General features: G+C 39.0%; 1 protein-coding gene across 1 annotated transcript in view; it reads right to left on the reverse strand.

The window, feature by feature from the left end:
- Window positions 1-21,185, reverse strand: part of LOC128644243 (cilia- and flagella-associated protein 46-like) — a gene marked incomplete at both ends in the record, with an annotated part of 384,741 nt that overhangs the window by 351,636 nt on the left and 11,920 nt on the right. The window contains 2 exon segments of the mRNA XM_053696926.1: window positions 6,287-6,420; window positions 19,112-19,256. Of these exon segments, the coding sequence (XP_053552901.1) occupies window positions 6,287-6,420; window positions 19,112-19,256 (279 nt within the window).

Consider the following 21,185-nt stretch of genomic DNA (forward strand, 5'->3'; position numbering starts at 1 on the left):
TGAGGTTTTCATAATGAGGTCCATGAGAGGCCTCTTACCTTTGGGGTAACCTTCTGCTATAGCTGTTTAATATTTTTTGTTATGAGGTCCAAGAGTGGCCTCTTAGATAAATAAGAAGGTTCAAAACTTTTATTGGCATTTTCTTGAAAGGTTGTTTTACCTGTTTTTTTTTTATTCTTGCAGCAGGTGAATATGTTTTACTCTTTGCTTAGTGCAACTGAGATCACGTGTAATGTCTATCAATCTATAACCTTTGCATTGTAACCTGTCATAAGCAAATTTAGATTTCTATTGTATACTGCTGCAATTATGTGTTTGTATGCCAAATTATTACCTCAATAAAAATTATTTATAAAAAAAAATAAAAAAATAGACAGTGGGCTTAGAAACGAAAGTGGAGCTATAAAGGGGAAGGAGCTCAGGTAAAAAGAGATTTATAGGCTAGTGTAGGAAATTACTTTTACATTTCTGGATACTGGAGACTTAAAATGACAGTACAGGAATAATGATAAATTCATGATTTAGACAGAGCATATGGCCAATACAGGACTATAGGTAAGGTGGGTAATTCTGGCAAAGGCATTTAAAATGGACTATAGGGGGAGAGTTGAAGAATAATGGGTCAATCAATAGGAAGTCAGTGTTTTGCTGGTGCCTGGTGTTAAGAAGGGACGGATCTTTGAAATGATTATCAGGAGGTTTAATCAAAATCAGATGAGTGACTGGATGTGTAATGGAGAGCGTAAAAGCAGACTGAAGTAAAAAAATGAGTCATTGTGAGCCTCATTTGCATATCTTACCCAGAATCCTTTGCTGCATTGGAAACAGTGGTTCCAGAGGTTTTCTGGGAAAAACAAGCCCCCTGACTTGTTTAGATTTGTTAAATTAACTACACAGTGAGTTCTTTTCTTTATAAACTAGATAAATTATATTCTCAGTTGCCTATCTATACTCTATGCAGCTATTACTTGTTGCTTAAGTGAGGCTGGTCCATGCCAATATGTGTGGGGATACGTTTAACAGGGAAGAGCAGATATATAGTGAAAACTTCTAAAAATAAAATGATACACTTCAGATTTGGTACAAAAATAGTGAAGCTTGCAGTTGCCAGCTTGAAAGGTCCATGTGTTGCTGAAACACGTTTTAGCAAATATTCAGCAGTTAAAATTTGGAATATATTAAGTCAACGTAATGCCTCTTCAAACAAATGATTTACACGAAGAATCATCTGTGCCTGTTTAATTTGTGTGCACTCATGAAGTCAAACATTATTTGTGAGTCACATGCCATTAAGTTAGATCGAATTTAATCTACTTTATTTACAATGACAGAATCCCTGAAGAACATGTTTGAGCACTGACCCAGAACCTGCTGGAAACCAGATACCTACGAACCTAGGATCCCCTAGGCAGTATATTCACAGACAGGAAGCAATTCTGTCATATCATATGTATCAGAAGTGGATCAGACAATTCGGTCCCACAACTTTTTATATTGTTTTTAGAAAGTTTTTACTTATTAAATGGTCATGAATTGTAATCCAAGAAAAAGTTAGTTTGAGATTTAGAATCAAGCTGTCAATTCAAGGAAAGAATGCAATTTCTTTGAATGCATAATTTAAACTTTAAAGTGAATGTAAATTTTGATGCTAAAGTGCCCGGTTTTTAAAACTTTGATTAAAAACAGGGGCACTTTAATTCATAAAAATTTACATTTCACTCCTGTTGTGACAAAAAAACTTACCTTTTAAACTTCACAGCAGCTCCAGCTTTCTCCGGTCTCACAAGCCATTTCTGATGTCAGAAATGATTGATAGGTCATTCTCCAATCACAGCTTCCCCCCCGGGGGATTCAGTGTCTGATTCACTGCTGTGATTGGAGGAAGCCGATGCCTCATTTTAGACCCAGGAAGAGGCTTTGAAACAGGTGGAGGAAGCTGGAGCTGCTGTGAAGATTAAAAGGTAAGTTTTTTTTTCACAACAGGAGTTGTGCCCCTGTTTTTAATCGAAGTTTTAAAAACCGGGCACTTTAGCATCAAAATTTACATTCACTTTAAAGGGATACTAAACCCACATTTTTTTCTTTCATGATTCAGATAGAGCATGCACTTTCAAGCAACTTTCTAATTTACTCAAATAAGAAATTTGTATTCTTTCTCTTGCTAACTTTAATTAAAGAAAGCAGAAATGTAAGCTTAAAGGGACACTGAACCCAATTTTTTTCTATCGTGAGTCAGATAGAGCATGAAATTTTAAGCAACCTTCTAATTTACTCCTATTATAATTTTTTTTTCATTCTCTTGGTATCTTTATTTGAAATGCAAGAATGTAAGTTTAGATGCCGGCCCATTTTTGGTGAACACACTGTGTTGTTCTTGCTGATTGGTGGATAAATTCACCTACCAATAAACAAGTGCTTTCCATGGTCTGAACCAAAAAAATAGAATAGATGCCTTGTTTTTCAAATAAAGAAAGCAAGAGAACGAAGAAAAATTGATAATAGGAGTAAATTAGAAAGTTGTTTAAAATTGCATGCTCTATCTGAATCACGAAAGAAAAAATTTAATATTAAATATTATTTAACCCCTTAATGACCGGACCATTTTTCAATTTTCTTACCCTTAATGACAATGGCTATTTTTACATTTCTGCGGTGTTTGTGTTTAGCTGTAATTTTCCTCTTACTCGTTTACTGTACCCACACATATTATATACCGTTTTTCTCGCCATTAAATGGACTTTCTAAAGATACCATTATTTTCATCATATCTTATAATTTACTATAAAAAAAATATAAAATATGAGGAAAAAATTGAAAAAAACACACTTTTTCTAACTTTGACCCCCAAAATCTGTTACACATCTACAATCACCAAAAAACACCTATGCTAAATAGTTTCTAAATTTTGTCCTGAGTTTAGAAATACCCAATGTTTACATGTTCTTTACTTTTTTTGCAAGTTATAGGGCCATAAATACAAGTAGCACTTTGCTATTTCCAAACAACTTTTTTTCAAAATTAGCGCTAGTTACATTGGAACCCTGATATCTGTCAGGAATACCTGAATATCCCTTGACATGTATATATTTTTTTTAGAAGACAACCCAAAGTATTGATCTAGGCCCATTTTGGTATATTTCATGCCACCATTTCACCGCCAAATGTCATCAAATAAAAAAATAAGTTCACTTTTTCACAAATTTTGTCACAAACTTTAGGTTTCCCACTGAAATTATTTACAAACAGCTTGTGCAATTAAGGCACAAATGGTTGTAAATGCTTCTTTGGGATCCCCTTTGTTCAGAAATAGCAGACTTATATGGCTTTGGCATTGCTTTTTGGTAATTAGAAGGCCACTAAATGCTGCTGCGCACCACACGTAAATTATGCCCAGCAGTGAAGGGGTTAATTAGGTAGGTTGTAGGGAGCTTGCAGGGTTAATTTTAGCTTTAGGGTAGAGATCAGCCTCCCACCTGACACATCCCACCCCCTGATCCCTCCCAAACAGTTCTCTTCCCTCCCCCACCCCACAATTGTCCCCGCCATCTTAAGTACTGGCAGAAAGTCTGCCAGTACTAAATAAAAGGAGTTTTTCTTTTTTTTAATAAAAAAAATTAAAATGTTTTAGCTGTGATGGACTCCTGCCTTAGCCCCAACCTCCATGATCCCCCCCCCCAGCTCTCTAACCCTCTCCCCTACCTAATTGCCGCCATCTTGGGTACTGGCAGCTGTCTGCCAGTACCCAATTTGCCCCCAAAACAAGTGTTTTTTTTTGCAATTTATTGCCAGTTTACATTTTTCTGTAGTGTAGCAGCCCCCCACAATACCCCAACCCCCTCCCCCTCCCAGATCCTTATATATTTATTTATATTTTACTTTTGTCCCCCCTTCCTTTCTCATTGGTGGCAGTGGGCATGTAATCGGGCGCGCACGCGCACCCCCGCGCACCCCCGCGCGCGCGCACGCGCGCCCCCGCACGCTCCCGGCACCCGGCGTGCACATAGCACTTACAGGAACCGGATGCCGGGTAGCGATGGGCCGCCCACCCGCCTCCCTGATGTGCTCCCACCCACCAACGAACCGGCACCATCGCTACCGGTGCAGAGAGGGCCACAGAGTGGCTCTCTCTGCATCGGAGTCTTCTAAATGGTATTGCAGGATGCCTCCATATGGAGGCATCACTGCAATACCCTGAGAGCTGCTGGAAGCGATTGCGATCGCTTCCAGCACTCTCTTAGACAAGTGACGTACCAGGTACGTCCATTGTCACTAACTGCAAGTTTTTGCAGGACGTACCTGGTACGTCACTTGTCATTAAGGGGTTAAAAAATAAAATAAAAAAATAAAACAATATTCCTTCAATACAACATCTATAATGAGAACACATTTATGATATTAGGAAATACAGACATAGTAAGACTACAAAGAAGTACTAAAAAGTGTGGCCTATATGCAAACACAAACTTTCACTGTGAATAAGATCACAAAACAAAGGCGCCTCCTAGTGTGATATAGTAGAAATAAAAAGGAAAAAATAAATGCCAAATACAGGTAGCCCTCAGTTTACGCCGGGGTTAGGTTCCAGGAGAAATGGTTGTAAATTGAAACCGTTGTAAATTGAAACCCAGTTTATAATGTAAGTCAATGGGAAGTGAGGGAGTTAGGTTCCAGGCCCCTCTCAAAATTGTCATAAGTAACACCTAATACATTATTTTTAAAGCTTTGAAATGAAGACTTTAAATGTTAAACAGCATTATAAACCAAAGATAATAGATTGTATCATCATCAAACTAAGTTTAATGAACAAAAACATTTGCTAAACATCACCTAATAAAATAATCACACAACAGACTGCATCATCATCAAACTAAGTTTAATGAACAAAAACGTTTTTTTACTTGCATTTTTCTGCAATCAGTTCTCTGCATTGTTAGCATGTTAGATAATATTGGGTCTGCACCTATTCTATGCATTTCAATCTGCAGTGATTAATCAGTTAACCTCACCTCAAGCTGCTGGACAGGAAGATAATAGGGAAGTGCCTGCTAAATTTTGCTCGATAGATCTTGTCTGATCTGTGTACACAAATCCATTTAAAGCTGTTAAGTTGCATAACTTTGCTGCAAAACAAGCGGACAGCTCCACCTACTGGCTATTTTAATTAGTGCATTGTTTTCCAAAAGCTTTTCTATAGCAGTCACATGATTGAAAAAAAGGTTCCTGAAACGGGGCAAATTGAACCGGCGTAAACCGAGGGCCACCTGTAGATACTCACAAGTGAAGCAGCACCCAAATTGTGCTAAATGGGGCAGACTGGGAACTTGCAGTGTCACAGTGTTAATACCGGTGTCCCCGATGTCCTCCTCAGTGAATAAAAAGTAAGCTTAGACTCTCAGTAGAAGTTTAATTTGGCATTTATTTTTTCCTTTTTACATCTACTATATCACACTAGGAGGCGCCTTTGTTTTGTGATCTTATTCACAGTGAAAGTTTGTATCCTGACCGTTTGCCTGGCAAAGAGCTGATTCCAGATTGGGTGTGATCAACACAGGATCTACTGTCTGAACAAAGCAGTAAGAATACTAACATCAAGAGGACTCTTACACCTTTGGATCCATTTAAAGGGACATTAAACACTAAATACATGCTAGATAGAATGATGCATTCAAAGAAAAGATTAGTCCATGACTTACATGTAGATGTATTTTTTAAAGTTTCATTAGTTGTTTAAAAAGTGACAACATAAGTGTAAAGTTTTAGTGTCTATAAAACACTGGGAGCTGCCATGTTGTAACTTGTGTTACCTTCTCTGCTATGGCCAATTAGAGTCAGTTATAAATAGGTCACTAGAGTGTGCAGCCAATGGCTGTGCTGGATTTAACAGTGTTCTGCACTTCCATTTCTAACAGGAACTGAAAAGCTCACAATTTCAGAATGGAATTACAGGCAAAGAGGACAAAATAAATAATGAAAGTATATTGCAGAGCTGTTTTATATATACAATTTATCATTTTATATTACCATCTCAAAGTGTTTAATGTCCCTTTAAGGACTAACATCGTGAACAGATAAGAGACTCTAGCACTATCTGTGCAGATACTCATTACTATACTGTCTAATAACATATGCTATGTGTAGAATATATTTTTTATACCCTACAGCTATTAGTGTGCATTTATTGGTCAAATAACTTCTATTGTCGTATATGGTTATTTATTTTGCACCCCCTAGAGTTGACACTTAGTGTGTTCAGCAAGTTTTTATGATATATGCAAACACATCATACTTATAAACAATCCATTCTGGTTGTTCCTCAAGATTTTTTGCAACATATGCTGCTGGGTGAAAACTTGTATCTTCCGGAGGATTAGGATATTCATTAAGTTTACAACCTTCTGATTTCAGCAAGTGTATAGTCGCCTGAAAAGAAACAAAATAAATAAATAAATACATAAACAGCCCCCTTCTTTAAAGGAACAGTCTGCACCTTATTTATCCTAAAGTCTTACTTTAGATGAAACTGCAAATATCCTCCTGCACCCCATTTTTACTGTTACTCCTGCATGATTTAGAAAGGAGTGCAGGAGGATATTTCTAGCTTAATCTAAAGTAAGATTTTAAGATGACTAAGGTGCACACTGTCCCTTTAATTATTATATTATTTGAATCAGAAGAACAATTAGCAACTCTTTTATTAGGATTTTGCCCAGCCATGCGGCTCTTCCAGATGATCACTGATTTTGTGAGGATCCAACACATATACACTGCGTCCTTATATAATGTCATGTATCATGCTAAACAAGTCTCAATTGAAGTTTTCTTTTATATAAATATATATATATATATATATATATATATATGCACACACAAAATCGAACAGGTGTGTATCCAGACTTGGCTAACATGAAAAAGGATACACACAGAATTAAATCACCAAATACCTTTAATAACCAGTATAAGTATAACGGAGGCCAAACAATGCAATAGCACTTAGGCTGAACTTCAAATGAGTAGTAGTTTTTTTTCTGACAAATTTTAAAGTTATGTCTATTAACACTCCCACTGCATCATGTGACAGCCATCAGCCAATCACAAATGCATATACGCATAATCTGTGAATTTTCGCACATGCTCAGTAGGAGCTGGTGACTCAAAAAGTGTAAATATAAAAAGACTGTGCACATTTTGTAAATGAAAGTAAATTGAAACATTATTTAAAATTGCTGCTCTATTTGAATCATGAGAGTTTAATTTTGACTTGAGTGTCCCTTTAATGACAAAATAATGCACATTCCTTTGGAGCATAATTACCTAGGGAGAAAGGTAAGAGTCTTTTAACAGTCACAGTGCTTTTTAGTCAGTCAGAAATCTCTTGTTTGTATAGCATACGTCATGCCCAAGATCTTACTGAAGACTGAATAAAGCAACCTACAAACGCACATGGTCTCTACAGCATCACTACATGCAACATGTAGCCTTGGCAGCATATACTGTATTAAAGTAGGGTTGCCGCCTCGGCCATGTTTTCCGGGACACCTATGAGTTACACATGCCGCAAGGTTTGCAGAGGGGAACATGAACTGCACCCCTGAATAGCACGCAAATAGTTATTCTGGACAGCACTATTCATGTTCCTCCCTGCATACCCTGCAGCACGTGTAACTCATAAGTGTCCAGAAAAACATGGCCGAGGTGGTAACCCTACATTAAAGGGACATAACATAGAAGAATAAACTGTTATATATGTTTACTTCTATATAATAATTACTAAAAATAGAATGTTCTTGCTACCACCTGTAATAGTTGAAAGGTTTGCTGCATGTTATTTTAGATTATTTAGACGTAGAACATCAGTAGAAATTATTATGAATTATTGAACTGTATTTCTGTAAAAATAAATGCAATATATTACACAGGGTTAAAGTTTTTAGTATGATCCACTGCCCTTATATTAATAGGCACAAATGTAATTAAAAACATAATAAACTGCAAATGGGTTCAAATACATAAATTAGTTGACAAAACTCAAACGGCTAGATTTAGAGTTTGGCGTTAGCCGTCAAAACCAGCGTTAGAGGCTCCTAACGCTGGTTTTGGGCTACTGCTGGTATTTAGAGTCAGTCAGGAAAGGGTCTAACGCTCACTTTGCAGCCGCGACTTTTCCATACCGCAGATCCCCTTACGTCAATTGCGTATCCTATCTTTTCAATGGGATCTTTCTAACGCCGGTATTTAGAGTCGTGGCTGAAGTGAGCGTTAGAAATCTAACGACAAAACTCCAGCCGCAGAAAAAAAACAGGAGTTAAGAGCTTTCTGGGCTAACGCCGGTTCATAAAGCTCTTAACTACTGTGCTCTAAAGTACACTAACACCCATAAACTACCTATGTACCCCTAAACCAAGGCCCCCCCACATCGCCGCCACTCTATTTAAAAATTTTAACCTCTAATCTGCCGACCGCACAACGCCGCCACCTACGTTATCCCTATGTACCCCTAATCTGCTGCCCCTAAAACCGCCGACACCTACATAATATTTATTAACCCCTAATCTGCCGCCCCCGCTATCGCTGACACCTGCATATTTTTTAACCCCTAATCTGCCGCTCCGTACACCGCCGCAACCTGCATTATACCTATGTACCCCTAATCTGCTGCCCCTAACACAGCCGACCCCTATATTATATTTATTAACCCCTAATCTGCCGCCCCCAACGTCGCCTCCACCTACCTACAATTATTAACCCCTAATCTGCCGACCGGACCACACCGCTACTATAATAAATGTATTAACCCCTAAAGCTAAGTCTAACCCTAACACTAACACCCCCCTAACTTAAAAATAATTTAAATCTAACTAAATAAATTAACTCTTATTAAATAAATTATTCCTATTTAAAGCTAAATACTTACCTGTAAAATAAACCCTAATATAGCTACAATATAAATTATAATTATATTGTAGCTATTTTAGGATTAATATTTATTTTACAGGCAACTTTGCAATTATTTTAACCAGGTACAATAGCTATTAAATAGTTAATAATTATTTAATAGTTACCTTGTTAAAATAATTACAAAATTACCTGTAAAATAAATCCTAACCTAAGTTACAATTAAACCTAACACTACACTATCAATAAATAAATTAAATAAACTACCTACAATTAAACCTAACACTACACTATCAATAAATTAATTAAATACAATACCTACAAATAAATACAATGAAATAAACTAACTAAAGTACAAAAAATAAAAAAGAACTAAGTTACAAAAAATAAAAAAATATTTACAAACATTAGAAAAATATTACAACAATTTTAAACTAATTACACCTACTCTAAGCCCCCTAATAAAATAACAACGACCCCCAAAATAAAAAAATGCCCTACCCTATTCTAAAATTAAAATAGAAAAGCTCTTTTACCTTACCAGCCCTGAAAAGGGCCTTTTGCGGGGCATGCCCCAAAGAATTCAGCTTTTTTGCCTGTAAAAAAAAAAACATACAATACCCCCCCAACATTACAACCCACCACCCACATACCCCTAATCTAACCCAAACCCCCCTTAAATAAACCTAACACTAAGCCCCTGAAGATCTCCCTACCTTGTCTTCACCACGCCGGGTTCACCGATCGATCCAGAAGAGCCTCCGATGTCTTGATCCAAGCCCAAGCAGGGGGCTGAAGATGTCCATGATCCGACTGAAGTCTTCATCCAAGCGGGAGCTGAAGAGGTCCATGATCGGGCTGAAGTCTTCTATCAAGCGGCATCTTCAATCTTCTTTCTTTCGGATCCATGGTAATCCCGCCGACGCGGAACATCCATCTTCACCGACGACTTCCCGACGAATGACGGTTCCTTTAAGGGACGTCATCCAAGATGGAGTCCCTCGAATTCCGATTGGCTGATAGGATTCTATCAGCCAATCGGAATTAAGGTAGGAAAATTCTGATTGGCTGATGGAATCAGCCAATCAGATTCAAGCTCAATCCGATTGGCTGATCCGATCAGCCAATCAGATTGAGCTCGCATTCTATTGGCTGATCGGAACAGCCAATCGGATTGAACTTGAATCTGATTGACTGAATTCCATCAGCCAATAAGAATTGTCCTATCTTAATTCCGATTGGCTGATAGAATCCTATCAGCCAATCGGAATTCGAGGGACGCCATCTTGGATGACGTCATTTAAAGGAACCTTCATTCGGACTTAGGACGTTGCCGGAGGTCTTCAAGATGGAGCCGGTCGTCATTGGATGGAAAAACATAGAACATGTTTGCCGGTCCGGATCAACTCTTCTGCCCGGATAGGATGAAGACTTCTGCCCGAAGATGGAATTCTTTAGCCACTGCTTGGATCCAGACTTCAGCCGGAGGATGGACGTCACTCTTCAGCCCCCCGCTTGGGCTTGGATGAAGATTTCGGAGACTCTTCTGGACAGATCGGGACCCGGTGTGGTGAAGACAAGGTAGGGAGATCTTCAGGGGCTTAGTGTTAGGTTTAGTTAAGGGGGGTTTGGGTTAGATTAGGGGTATGTGGGTGGTGGGTTGTAATGTTGGGGGGGGGTATTGTATGTTTTTTTTTTTTACAGGCAAAAGAGCTGAATTCTTTGGGGCATGCCCCGCAAAGGACCCTTTTAAGGGCTGGTACGGTAAAAGAACTTTTCTATTTTAATTTTAGAATAGTGTAGGGCATTTTTTGTTTTGGGGGGCTTTGTTATTTTATTAGGGGGCTTAGAGTAGGTGTAATTAGTTTAAAATTGTTGTAATATTTTTCTAATGTTTGTAAATATTTTTTTTATTTTTTGTAACTTAGTTCTTTTTTATTTTTTGTACTTTAGTTAGTTTATTTCATTGTATTTATTTGTAGGTATTGTATTTAATTAATTTATTGATAGTGTAGTGTTAGGTTTAATTGTAGATAATTTTAGGTATTGTGTTTAATTAATTTATTGATAGTGTAGTGTTAGGTTGAATTGTAGATAATTGTAGGTAGTTTATTTAATTTATTTATTGATAGTGTAGTGTTAGGTTTAATTGTAACTTAGGTTAGGATTTATTTTACAGGTAATTTTGTAATTATTTTAACTAGGTAACTATTAAATAGTTATCAACTATTTAATAGCTATTGTACCTGGTTAAAATAATTACAAAGTTGCCTGTAAAATAAATATTAATCCTAAAATAGCTACAATATAATTATAATTTATATTGTAGCTATATTAGGGTTTATTTTACAGGTAAATATTTAGCTTTAAATAGGAATAATTTATTTAATAAGAGTTAATTTCTTTTGTTAGATTTAAATTATATTTAACTTAGGGGGGTGTTAGGGTTAGGGTTAGACTTAGCTTCCAGTAAAGCCAGGAGCGGCGGTCTGTAGAATACATTTTTGTAGGAAAATATCTGTGAGATACTTTGATTTAGAAACATGGTGCTAACCTAATTTTATATAATTCTGCACTATGTGCAGAGCTATATAACATTATTTGGTGGGTTTACTGGCCCTTTAAACATTCAAATCTTTTAAAAAGTATAATTGTGGGTGTTCCATGATGTTGTGTGGCATTTCTGAGTAGCGGTGTGGTCCGGTCGGCAGATTAGGGGTTAATAATTGTAGGTAGGTGGAGGCGACGTTGGGGGCGGCAGATTAGGGGTTAATAAATATAATATAGGGGTCGGCGGTGTTAGGGGCAGCAGATTAGGGGTACATAGGTATAATGTAGGTTGCGGCGGTGTACGGAGCGGCAGATTAGGGGTTAATAGTATAATGCAGGTGTCAGCGATAGCGGGGGCAGCAGATTAAGGGTTAATAAGTGTAAGGTTAGGGGTGTTTAGACTCGGGGTACATGTTAGGGTGTTAGGTGCAGACTTAGGAAGTGTTTCCCCATAGGAAACAATGGGGCTGCGTTAGGAGCTGAACGCTGCTTTTTTGCAGGTGTTAGGTTTATTTTCAGCTCAAACAGCCCCATTGTTTCCTATGGGGGAATCGTGCACGAGCACGTTTTTGAAGCTGGCCGCGTCCGTAAGCACCGCTGGTATCGAGAGTTGCAGTGGCGGTAAATATGCTCTACGCTCCCTTTTTTGGAGCCTAACGCAGCCCTTCTGTGAACTCTAAATACCAGCGGTATTTAAAAGGTGCGGGGAAAAAAAAGCATGCGTAGCTAACGCACACCTTTGGCCGCAGAACTCTAAATCTAGCCGAAAGTGACTTGAGGCACAGTGTGTATATATATATATATAAACTTGAAAAAGTAACGAAGGCAATCCAGTGCAAGTAAAAACAAGTCCTTTATTGAAGAAAGTTAAAAGGTTCCAGGAGTGTCCAGAGACAAGTTAGAAAGGCATCACAGGCAAACTGAAGGCTAACATGTTTCGGCTAGATAGCCGTAATCATAGCTAACTCAGTATACCTGGGGTGCCTATTTAAAAGCAAACCTAAAGATAATTGGTCTACAAATTTACCAATGCCTGTTCAGCCTAACACACTAGTGTGGGATTAACCCTTAGTAGGTATTCCCTCAAATGTCAATATACACAACAATATCTACAGACCGTCACTCCTGGCTCTACTGAGCGGGTCTGTTTTTTTCTAAGCGTATCGGCACGCTGTCTAGTCTCAGCCGGCCCGATTGCGCCATTAAAATGAATGTAGCTCGCTCCTGCTCTAATAGCGGGAGCAAGCTACATTCATTTTAATGGCGCGACAGGGCTGGCTGCGACTAGACAGCGTGCCCGATGCGTTTAGAAAAAAACAGACCCGCTCAGTAAAGCCAGGAGCGGCGGTCTGTAGAATACATTTTTGTAGGAAAATATCTGTGAGATACTTTGATTTAGAAACATGGCGCTAACCTAATTTTATATAATTCTGCACTATATGCAGAGCTATATAACATTATTTGGTGGGTTTACTGGCACTTTAAAAATTCAAATCTTTTAAAAAGTATAACTGTGGGTGTTCCATGATGTTGTGTGGCATTTCTGAGACATGAGGCTCCATTTATCAGATGACGTGCGGGCAAGGTTTGCTGTCATGAACCTCGTCCACCCAGCCTCCCGGCAAGTTATCTGCATTTAACATTGCAGTAGCCACTGCTTGTGCAATGCCGCCCCCTGCTCACGTGCAGCCAAATTATTGGGATCATTGATATCTGCCACACCTTAGGAGGTGGAGTGGTTAAGTATTAGAATTCTGAAACGCTGGGGCTCCGAGGCTGCTTTTGTATTTTAATAAATGGAGCCCAAAGTCAGGATTTTTCACCCAAACTACAACTCAGCATGTGAGACTTAAAAAGACGCAATTTTTTTTGGAGGTGGGGGTGGATATTTGTAATGTTTTTAAAACATTTTTGATGTTGGTATTCTTCACAGTTAAAGTCATTCAATGGGCCCAATGATCTAAAGCTCTCTGCTTAGGCGAGGTGATCTAAGAAGTCTTGTCAGTACAGCGAGGTTTCTCAAAGAACTTTAGAAACACAAATTTCACTTTGAGAGATGTTTATCTCCCTATGTAGGGTTCTGTACGTGAACCCTACAATAAAAGGTCGAAAAAAATCTAAAAAAGATTTTGGGGCAGATTTATCAATGTCTGTCCGACATGATACGATGTAGCGTATCATGTCCGACAGACATTGCTGAATGCAGACAGCTTATGCTGTCGGCATTTAACATTGCACAAGCAGTTCACCAGCAGTCAATCGGCCTCTACCAAGGGGTGTCAATCAGCACGATCGTATAGGACCAGGTGGATTGCAGACCAGTTATGGAGCAGTGGTCTTAAGACCGCTGCTTCATAACTACTATTACCGGCTAGTCTGAAGGCTCGCACGGAGCTTGATAATTTGGCCACATAGTGTGATTTCTCTCCATGTCGGAGAGTTTTTGATTATCGGTCCTATGCCACAAAAAGCTGAGAGGTGTGAGAAAGAAGCAGTGGAGCTTATCTCTCTTCACTGACGAGGGATGGTTACAAACCTCTTTCAATCTCACCATTTTCCAATAGTATTGTTGCAACAAGTTGGTTCAGCAACATATTAGTTTCACAAACACATCATTTTTAATCTATGCCAATCAGACCTATAAGAAAACTTCAGACATGTCCAAGAAGGGCTTGTTTAGCCCCATTGTAAAGGCTGCAAGATTGACTTTACAATAGAAAAATAAAGTTTGTTTTTGTACCTTTTGGTACAATTTTTACTTTATATATTAAAAACACATTGTAGCGTAAATATGATTTTTACTGTGTACATTAAATATTTTTTTCATTAATAAGAATTTGAATTTTTGCGTCTCTCCTTCACATACAGAAATGTACAGCACAACCTTTAGTGAGAAACACAGCAAGATCTTGTAGCATTAGGCCTCTTCTGTAATACTGTGTACAGTTCTTGAGACCATGGGGTCAATTTATTAAATGCCGGGCGGACATGATTCGCTGTAGCAAATCATGTCCGCCCGACATCGCTTAATGCCAACAGCATACGCTATCAGCATTTAACATTGCACAAGCATTTCTTGTGAAATGCTTGTGCAATGCTGCCCCCTGCACATTTGCGGCCAATAGGCCGCTAGCAGGGGGTGTCAATCATCACAATCGGATCAGGATGATTGCAGTATGCTACCTAAAAGGTGGGGGACAAGTTAAGGAGCAGCGGTCTTACGACCGGAAATTTTCGGGCAAAGAAAGTAGCATCCGCTGCTTGTTAAATCTAGCCCCATATCTCCAAAAGGATATAAACCAGTAAAGGGCTATTAAAACGGTACATGGTCTAAAATATAAAATGTACAAAGAAAGACTATGTATAGTTTAGAGGAGAGAAGGGAAAGAGGAGACATGATAGAAACCTTTAAGCATATGAAGGGAATTCATAAAGTGGAAGCTGAAAGCATTTTCAGCAAAAAAAAAATATCAAAACAAGGGGTCACAGTCTTAAGTTAGAGGGTAACAGATTCAAGAGAAATGTGATGAAGACGTTTTTTACAAAGAGTGTGGTGGATTCATGGAATAAACATCCAACAGAGATGCAGGTAAACACAAGGACTGTAAAATAATTCAAAATGCCTGTGAAAAGCATGAGTCTATCCTAAGAAGTAAGCAACATGTAATATGGGTAGACTTGATGGACCTTTTTGGTTCTTATCTACTGTCAAAATCTATGTTAATTTCTGTATATTAAAGGGTCAGTCTACTCCAGAATTGTTATTGTTTAAAAAGATAGATAATCCCTTTATAACCCATTCCCCAGTTTTGCATAACCAACACTGTTATATTAATATACATTTAACTCTGTGATTACATTGTATCTAAGCCTCTGCAGACTGACCCCTTATCTCAGTTCTTTTGACCGACTTGCATTTTAGCCAATAAGTGCGGACTTAAAAATAACTCAAGGGAGTGGGCACAATGCTGTCTATATGAGCACATATGAACTAGCACTGTCTAGCTGTAAAAAGACTGATAAGAGGTGGTCTTCAAGGGCTTAGAAATTAGCATATGAGCCTACCTAGGTATAGCTTTAAAACAAGAATACCAAAAGAACAAAGCAAATTTGATGATAAAAAGTAAATTATAAAGTTGTTTACAATTGCATGCCCTATATGAATCATGAAAGTTTAGTTTTGACTGACTGTAATTTTAACAGACATTTTTAGACAACTCTCACTTGGGTGGTAGTGATGTTGCGAACATGGGTTCGGGAACGGCGAACGTGAACTTTCCGCAAAGTTTGCGAACCCGGCGAAGCATTGACTTCAATGGGCAGGCCAATTTTAAAAACCCACAGGGACTCTTTCTGGCCACAATAGTGATGGAAAAGTTGTTTTCAAAGGACTAAACACCTGGACTGTGGCATGACGGAGGGGTGGATCCATGGCAAAACTCCCATGGAAAATGACATAGTGATGCAGAGTCTGGTTTTAATCCATAAAGGGCATAAATCACCTAACCATTCCTAAATTGTTTGGAATAACGTGCTTTAAAACATCAGGTATAATGTTGTATCGATCAGGTAGTGTAAGGGTTACGCCCGCTTCACAGTGACAGACCAAACTCCCGCAGCGGGTACAACATCATCATCATCACAACGTACGTCCATGTGTGTAATGCTGCCTGACTTAGACATATCCCTGTTATCTACATCCTCTGGCAATAATGGTTGCGCATCACTCATTTCTTCCAACTGATATGTAAATAACTCCTTCTGACAGATCAAGTGAAGCGGCTGTGGTGCTAGTGTTGGTGGTGGCGGCAGGCGGGCGAGTGGTAACTTGAGAGGTGCCCGAAGCTAAGCTGGAGGAGGATGGTGCGTCAAGGTTCCGAGCGGAAGCTGTAGAAGATTGGGTGTCCTGTGTTAGCCAGTCAACTATGTCCTCAGAACTTTTCGAGTTCGGGGTACGTGGCCTCTGAACACTGGGCATTATTCTAGGGCCAAAGGGAATCATAGCACCACGACCACGACGGCCCCCTGTGGGGTGGCCTGCCTCTGCCTGTCATTTTTTTTTTTTATTAGTGGTACTATGCGTGCAAGCTACTGTGACAACAGATTGAGTGGCACTGTGCACTGGCAGAAGTTGGCAGAGTAGACGCTGTAGGCCTGACACACACGCTTGCAGACAACTAACTGCTATTCAATCTATTACAGTCAAAATTGTATTTTTTTTTAATGTACACTACTCTTACACCAGATATGAGTTGCACTGGTGTGACACTGTGCCCTGGCAGGCCCTGAAAAATCTGTTACACATCTACAACCACCAAAAAACAACCATACTAAATAGTTTCTAAATTTTGTCCTGAGTTTAGAAATACCCAATGTTAACATGTTCTTTGATTTTTTGCAAGTTATAGGGAAATAAATACAAGAAGCACTTTGCTATTTCAAAACCACTTTTTTTCAAAATGAGCGCTAGTTACATTGGAACCCTGATATCTGTCAGGAATACCTTGAATATCCCTTGACATGTATATTTTTTTTTTTAGAAGACATCCCAAAGTATTGATCTAGGGCCATTTTGGTATATTTCATGCCACCATTCACCGCCAAAATGCGATCAAATAAAAAAAAAATTGTTCACTTTTTCACAAACTTTAGGGTTCTCAAAGGAAATTATTTACAAATAACTTATGCAATTATGGGCATAAATGGTTGTAAATGCTTCTCTGGGATCCCTTTGTTCAGAAATAGCAGACATATGGCTTTGGCGTTGCTTTTTGGTAATTTGAAGGCTGCTAAATGCCACTGCGTCACCCACACGTGTTTTATGCCCAGCAGTGAAGGGGGTTAATTAGGGAGCATGTAGGGAGCTTGTAGAGTTAATTTTAGCTTAAGTGTAGTGTAGTAGACAACCGAAGTATTGATCTAGTCCCATTTTTGTTCTATTTAATGCCACCATTTCACCGCCAAATGCGATCAAATAAAAAAAAGAAGTGTTCACTTTTTCACAAACTTTAGGTTTCTCACAGGAAATTATTTACAAACAACTTTTGCAATTATGGCATAAAATGGTTGTAAATGCTTCGCTGGGATCCCCTTTGTTCAGAAATAGTAGACTTATATGGATTTGGCGTTGCTTTTTGGTAATAGAAGGCTGCTAAATGCCACTGCGCACACATGTGTTTTTATGCCCAGCAGTGAAGGGGTTAAATAGGGAGCATGTAGGGAGCTTGTAGAGTTAATTTACCTTAATTGTACTGTAGTAGACAACCCAAAGTATTGATCTAGGCCCATTTTGGTATATTTAATGCCACCATTTCAACCGCAAATGCGATCAAAATTAAAAAAAAACTTAATTTTTTTTCGCAATTTTAGGTTTCTCACTGAAATTATTTACAAACAGCTTGTGCAATTAGTGGCACAAATGGCTTGTAAATGCTTCTCTCGGATCCCCTTTGTTCAGAAATAGCAGACATATATACTTTGGCGTTGCTTCTTGGTAATTAGAAGGCCGCTAAATGCTGCAGGCGCATCACCACGTGTATTATGGCTAGCAGTGAAGGGGATAATTAGGTAGTTTGTTAGGGAGCTATGCAGGGTTAATTTTAGCTTTTTGTAGAGATCAGCCTCCCTCCCTGACACATCAGACCCCCTGATCCCTCCAAACAGCTCCCTTCCCTCCCCCACCCCACAATTGTCCCCGCCATCTTAAGTACTGGCAGAAAGTCTTGCCAGTACTAAAAGAAAAGGTTTTAAAAAATATATATATTTTTTTTAGCATATTTACATATGCTATGGTGTAGCATCCCCCCTTAGCCCCCAACCCTCCATGATCCCCCCAAAACAGTCGTCTCTAACCCTCCCCATCTGCCTTATTGGCGGCCATCTAGGTACTGGCAGCTGCCTGCTATTATTCTTCACAGTCAAAAAAAGTGTTTGTTTTTTTAAATGTACACTACTGTTACACCAGATATGAGTGGTGGCACTGGGGGTAAGTGGTCACAGTATACGCTGTGAGCCTGACACACACGCTGGCAGGCAGGCAACTGCAATTAGATTACACATGAAAAAAAAAAAAAGCAGACTGATGTTTTAGCCCTAAAAAGGGCTTTTTGGATTGGCTGTCCTTACAGCCGAGATCAGATGAGTCCTTCAGGGACTGTAGTGGGACACTGAATACACTAGCCAAGCTATCAATTTCCCTATTAAATCAGCAGCAGCTACACTGTCCATCCTCTCACTAAGAATACAGCTTCCAAATGAATCTAAAATGGATGCTGTCCAGGAGGTGGAGGGTCTGGGAGGGAGGGTCTGCCGCTGATTGGCTGTAATGTGCAGCTGACTGTGAGGGTACAGGGTCAAAGTTTACTCAATGATGACGAATAGGGGGGCGATCGAACATCGCATATGTTCGCCACCGCGGCGAACGCGAACATGCTCTGTTTGCCGGGAACTATTCGCCGGTCGAACTATTCGCGACATCACTATTAGGTGGAGAGCTTTAAAGAATGCAGGACCTATGTGATTAATCACCCTATGTCTGGAGGGCTAATCCTTCAAATTGAGTTGTTTCCTTCCTCAAATATAAACAAGTTATCTTAATTGATTCTTAAGTGTCTACAAACTGACCACAATTGTTTTAGAGCTGTTAGGAGTAAGAACTGCGAGTACCAACCTCTGCATTGATAAACCGTATTTCTGCCAAAGTTCTCAGCAAAGACCTTTCTTCGCTAAATGATATAATCTTGGAATTGATGATTCAAGCTCCTACACTTCCACTTCTTTCCTTCATCCAAATTACTCACTGCTGATTTCTTCTTCTGCACTAATAAAAAATATATATATATATATATAAAAATAACCTTATAATTTTTTTTATCAAGTTTTATCAATCTGCAACTCAATAAATTTACATTAAACAATGTCACGTTTAAAGGGACATTATAGTGAACAAATACATCTTTAATTCAAGTAATGTAAACTATGTCATAAATATTATTTCTGAAATCAGAGAAACAGATTTAAAGGTACGCTAAAATAAAAATAAAACGTTCATGATTTAGATAGAGCATGCAATTCTAAGCAACTTTCTAATTTACTCCTATTATCAATTTTTCTTCCTTCTCTTGGTATCTTTATTTTAAAAAGTAGGAATGTAAGCTAAGAGCTGGCCCATTTTTAGTTCAGAACCTGGGTTGCACTTGCTTATTGGTGGGCTAAATGTAGCCACCAATTAGCAAGCGCTAGCCAGGGTCCCTGAACCAAAAATGGGCCAGCTCCTTAGATTGCATTCCTACTTTTTCAAATAAAGATACAAAAGAACAAAGAAAATTTGATAATTGGAGGTAAATTAGAATGTTGTTTAAAATTGAATGCTCTGGGGGCCTATTTATCAAATGTCTTGCGGACCTGATCCGACAGTGCGGATCAGGTCCGCAAGACCTCGCTGAATGCGGAGAGCAAGGACGCTCTCCGTATTCAGCATTGCACCAGCAGCAGGGGCCCGCCATCAGGGGGTGACAGGGTTGACTCCAGTCAGGGGGCCCAATGGGCAGGGGGGGCCCCATGAGGGAAAGGAAGCAAAAAAAAATTTTTTTTTTTAATTTTGGCAACCACCAGTGGGTACTACAGCAGAGTGCTAATTGAGCATGGGGGAATGTTATTATATTACAAGTAGTAAAGTATGTAGCAGTTGAGAGGATTTCTGAGTGTGCACTAAACCACTATGCACAGGTGTGAGACAGACTTGGCACTTTGTTTGTACAGTGTGTGCCTTAATGTTTCCTCCTGTGAGTGTTTCTGTGGGTGTCTGTGTTTATGTCTTTGTGCTTTGGTTTGTGTCTCTATGAGTGTGTATGTATTTTTTTCAGTGGGTCTCTCTGTGAGGGTGGGTGTGTATGTCTTGTGCATTTCTGTGGATGTCTGTGAGGGTGTGTGGCATATGTGTTTGAGCTTTTTTAATGGGTGTCTCTGTGAGGGTGTGTTAGTTTGTCTTTGTGTATTTTCTCTGGATGCCTCTGTGAGGGTGGGTGTGTATGTCTGTGTTTTCTGTGGATGTCTCTGTGAGGGTGTGTGTTTTCTGTAGGTGTCCTCTGTGAGGGTGTGTGTGTGTATGTATTTGTGTGTTTTCTGTGGATGTCTCAGTGAGGGGTGTGTGTATGTATGTCTTTCTGTGTTTTATGTAATTGTGCTCTCTGTGTGTGTATGTCTTGTGTGTTTTCTGTGGGTGTCTCTGTGTGTGTGTATTATGTCTTTGTGTGTTTTCTGAGGCTGTCTCTGTCGTTGTTTCCTTGGGTGTATGTGCAAGTTTGAGTTTGTTGTGTGGGGGTCCATTGTCTTTTTCCTTTTTAGGACATTTTGGACCTTACTACTGATTATTCCATCTTTCTTACAGACTTTGAGACTAATGAGACCTTTCCGGAAGTCACCTAATCCACCAATAACCTTTAAATTATTGTTTAGGGCAGTTCCTTCCTTTCAGCCACTGCATGCTGTTGTCATCATTTAGTTGGCATCTTCTTTACAAAAAGATAATCACAACTCCATATTTTGTTTTCTAAATCTCCTTCTTTTACAAAACTGTAGTCGTACCTCATTACTTGTCAGGTCAATGTAAACAAGTGCTGAGTGTCTGTTTGGGTGTCTGTGTCCTGAGCGTGTTTCTTTGCGTGTCTGCTAAAGTGTCTATATGGTGAATCCTTATGTGTGAGTGTGTGTGTTTCAGTGTATGAGTGTGTCTGTGTGTGTGT

The sequence above is a fragment of the Bombina bombina genome, unplaced genomic scaffold (genome assembly GCF_027579735.1).
Source record: "Bombina bombina isolate aBomBom1 unplaced genomic scaffold, aBomBom1.pri scaffold_480, whole genome shotgun sequence".
NCBI lineage: Eukaryota > Metazoa > Chordata > Amphibia > Anura > Bombinatoridae > Bombina > Bombina bombina.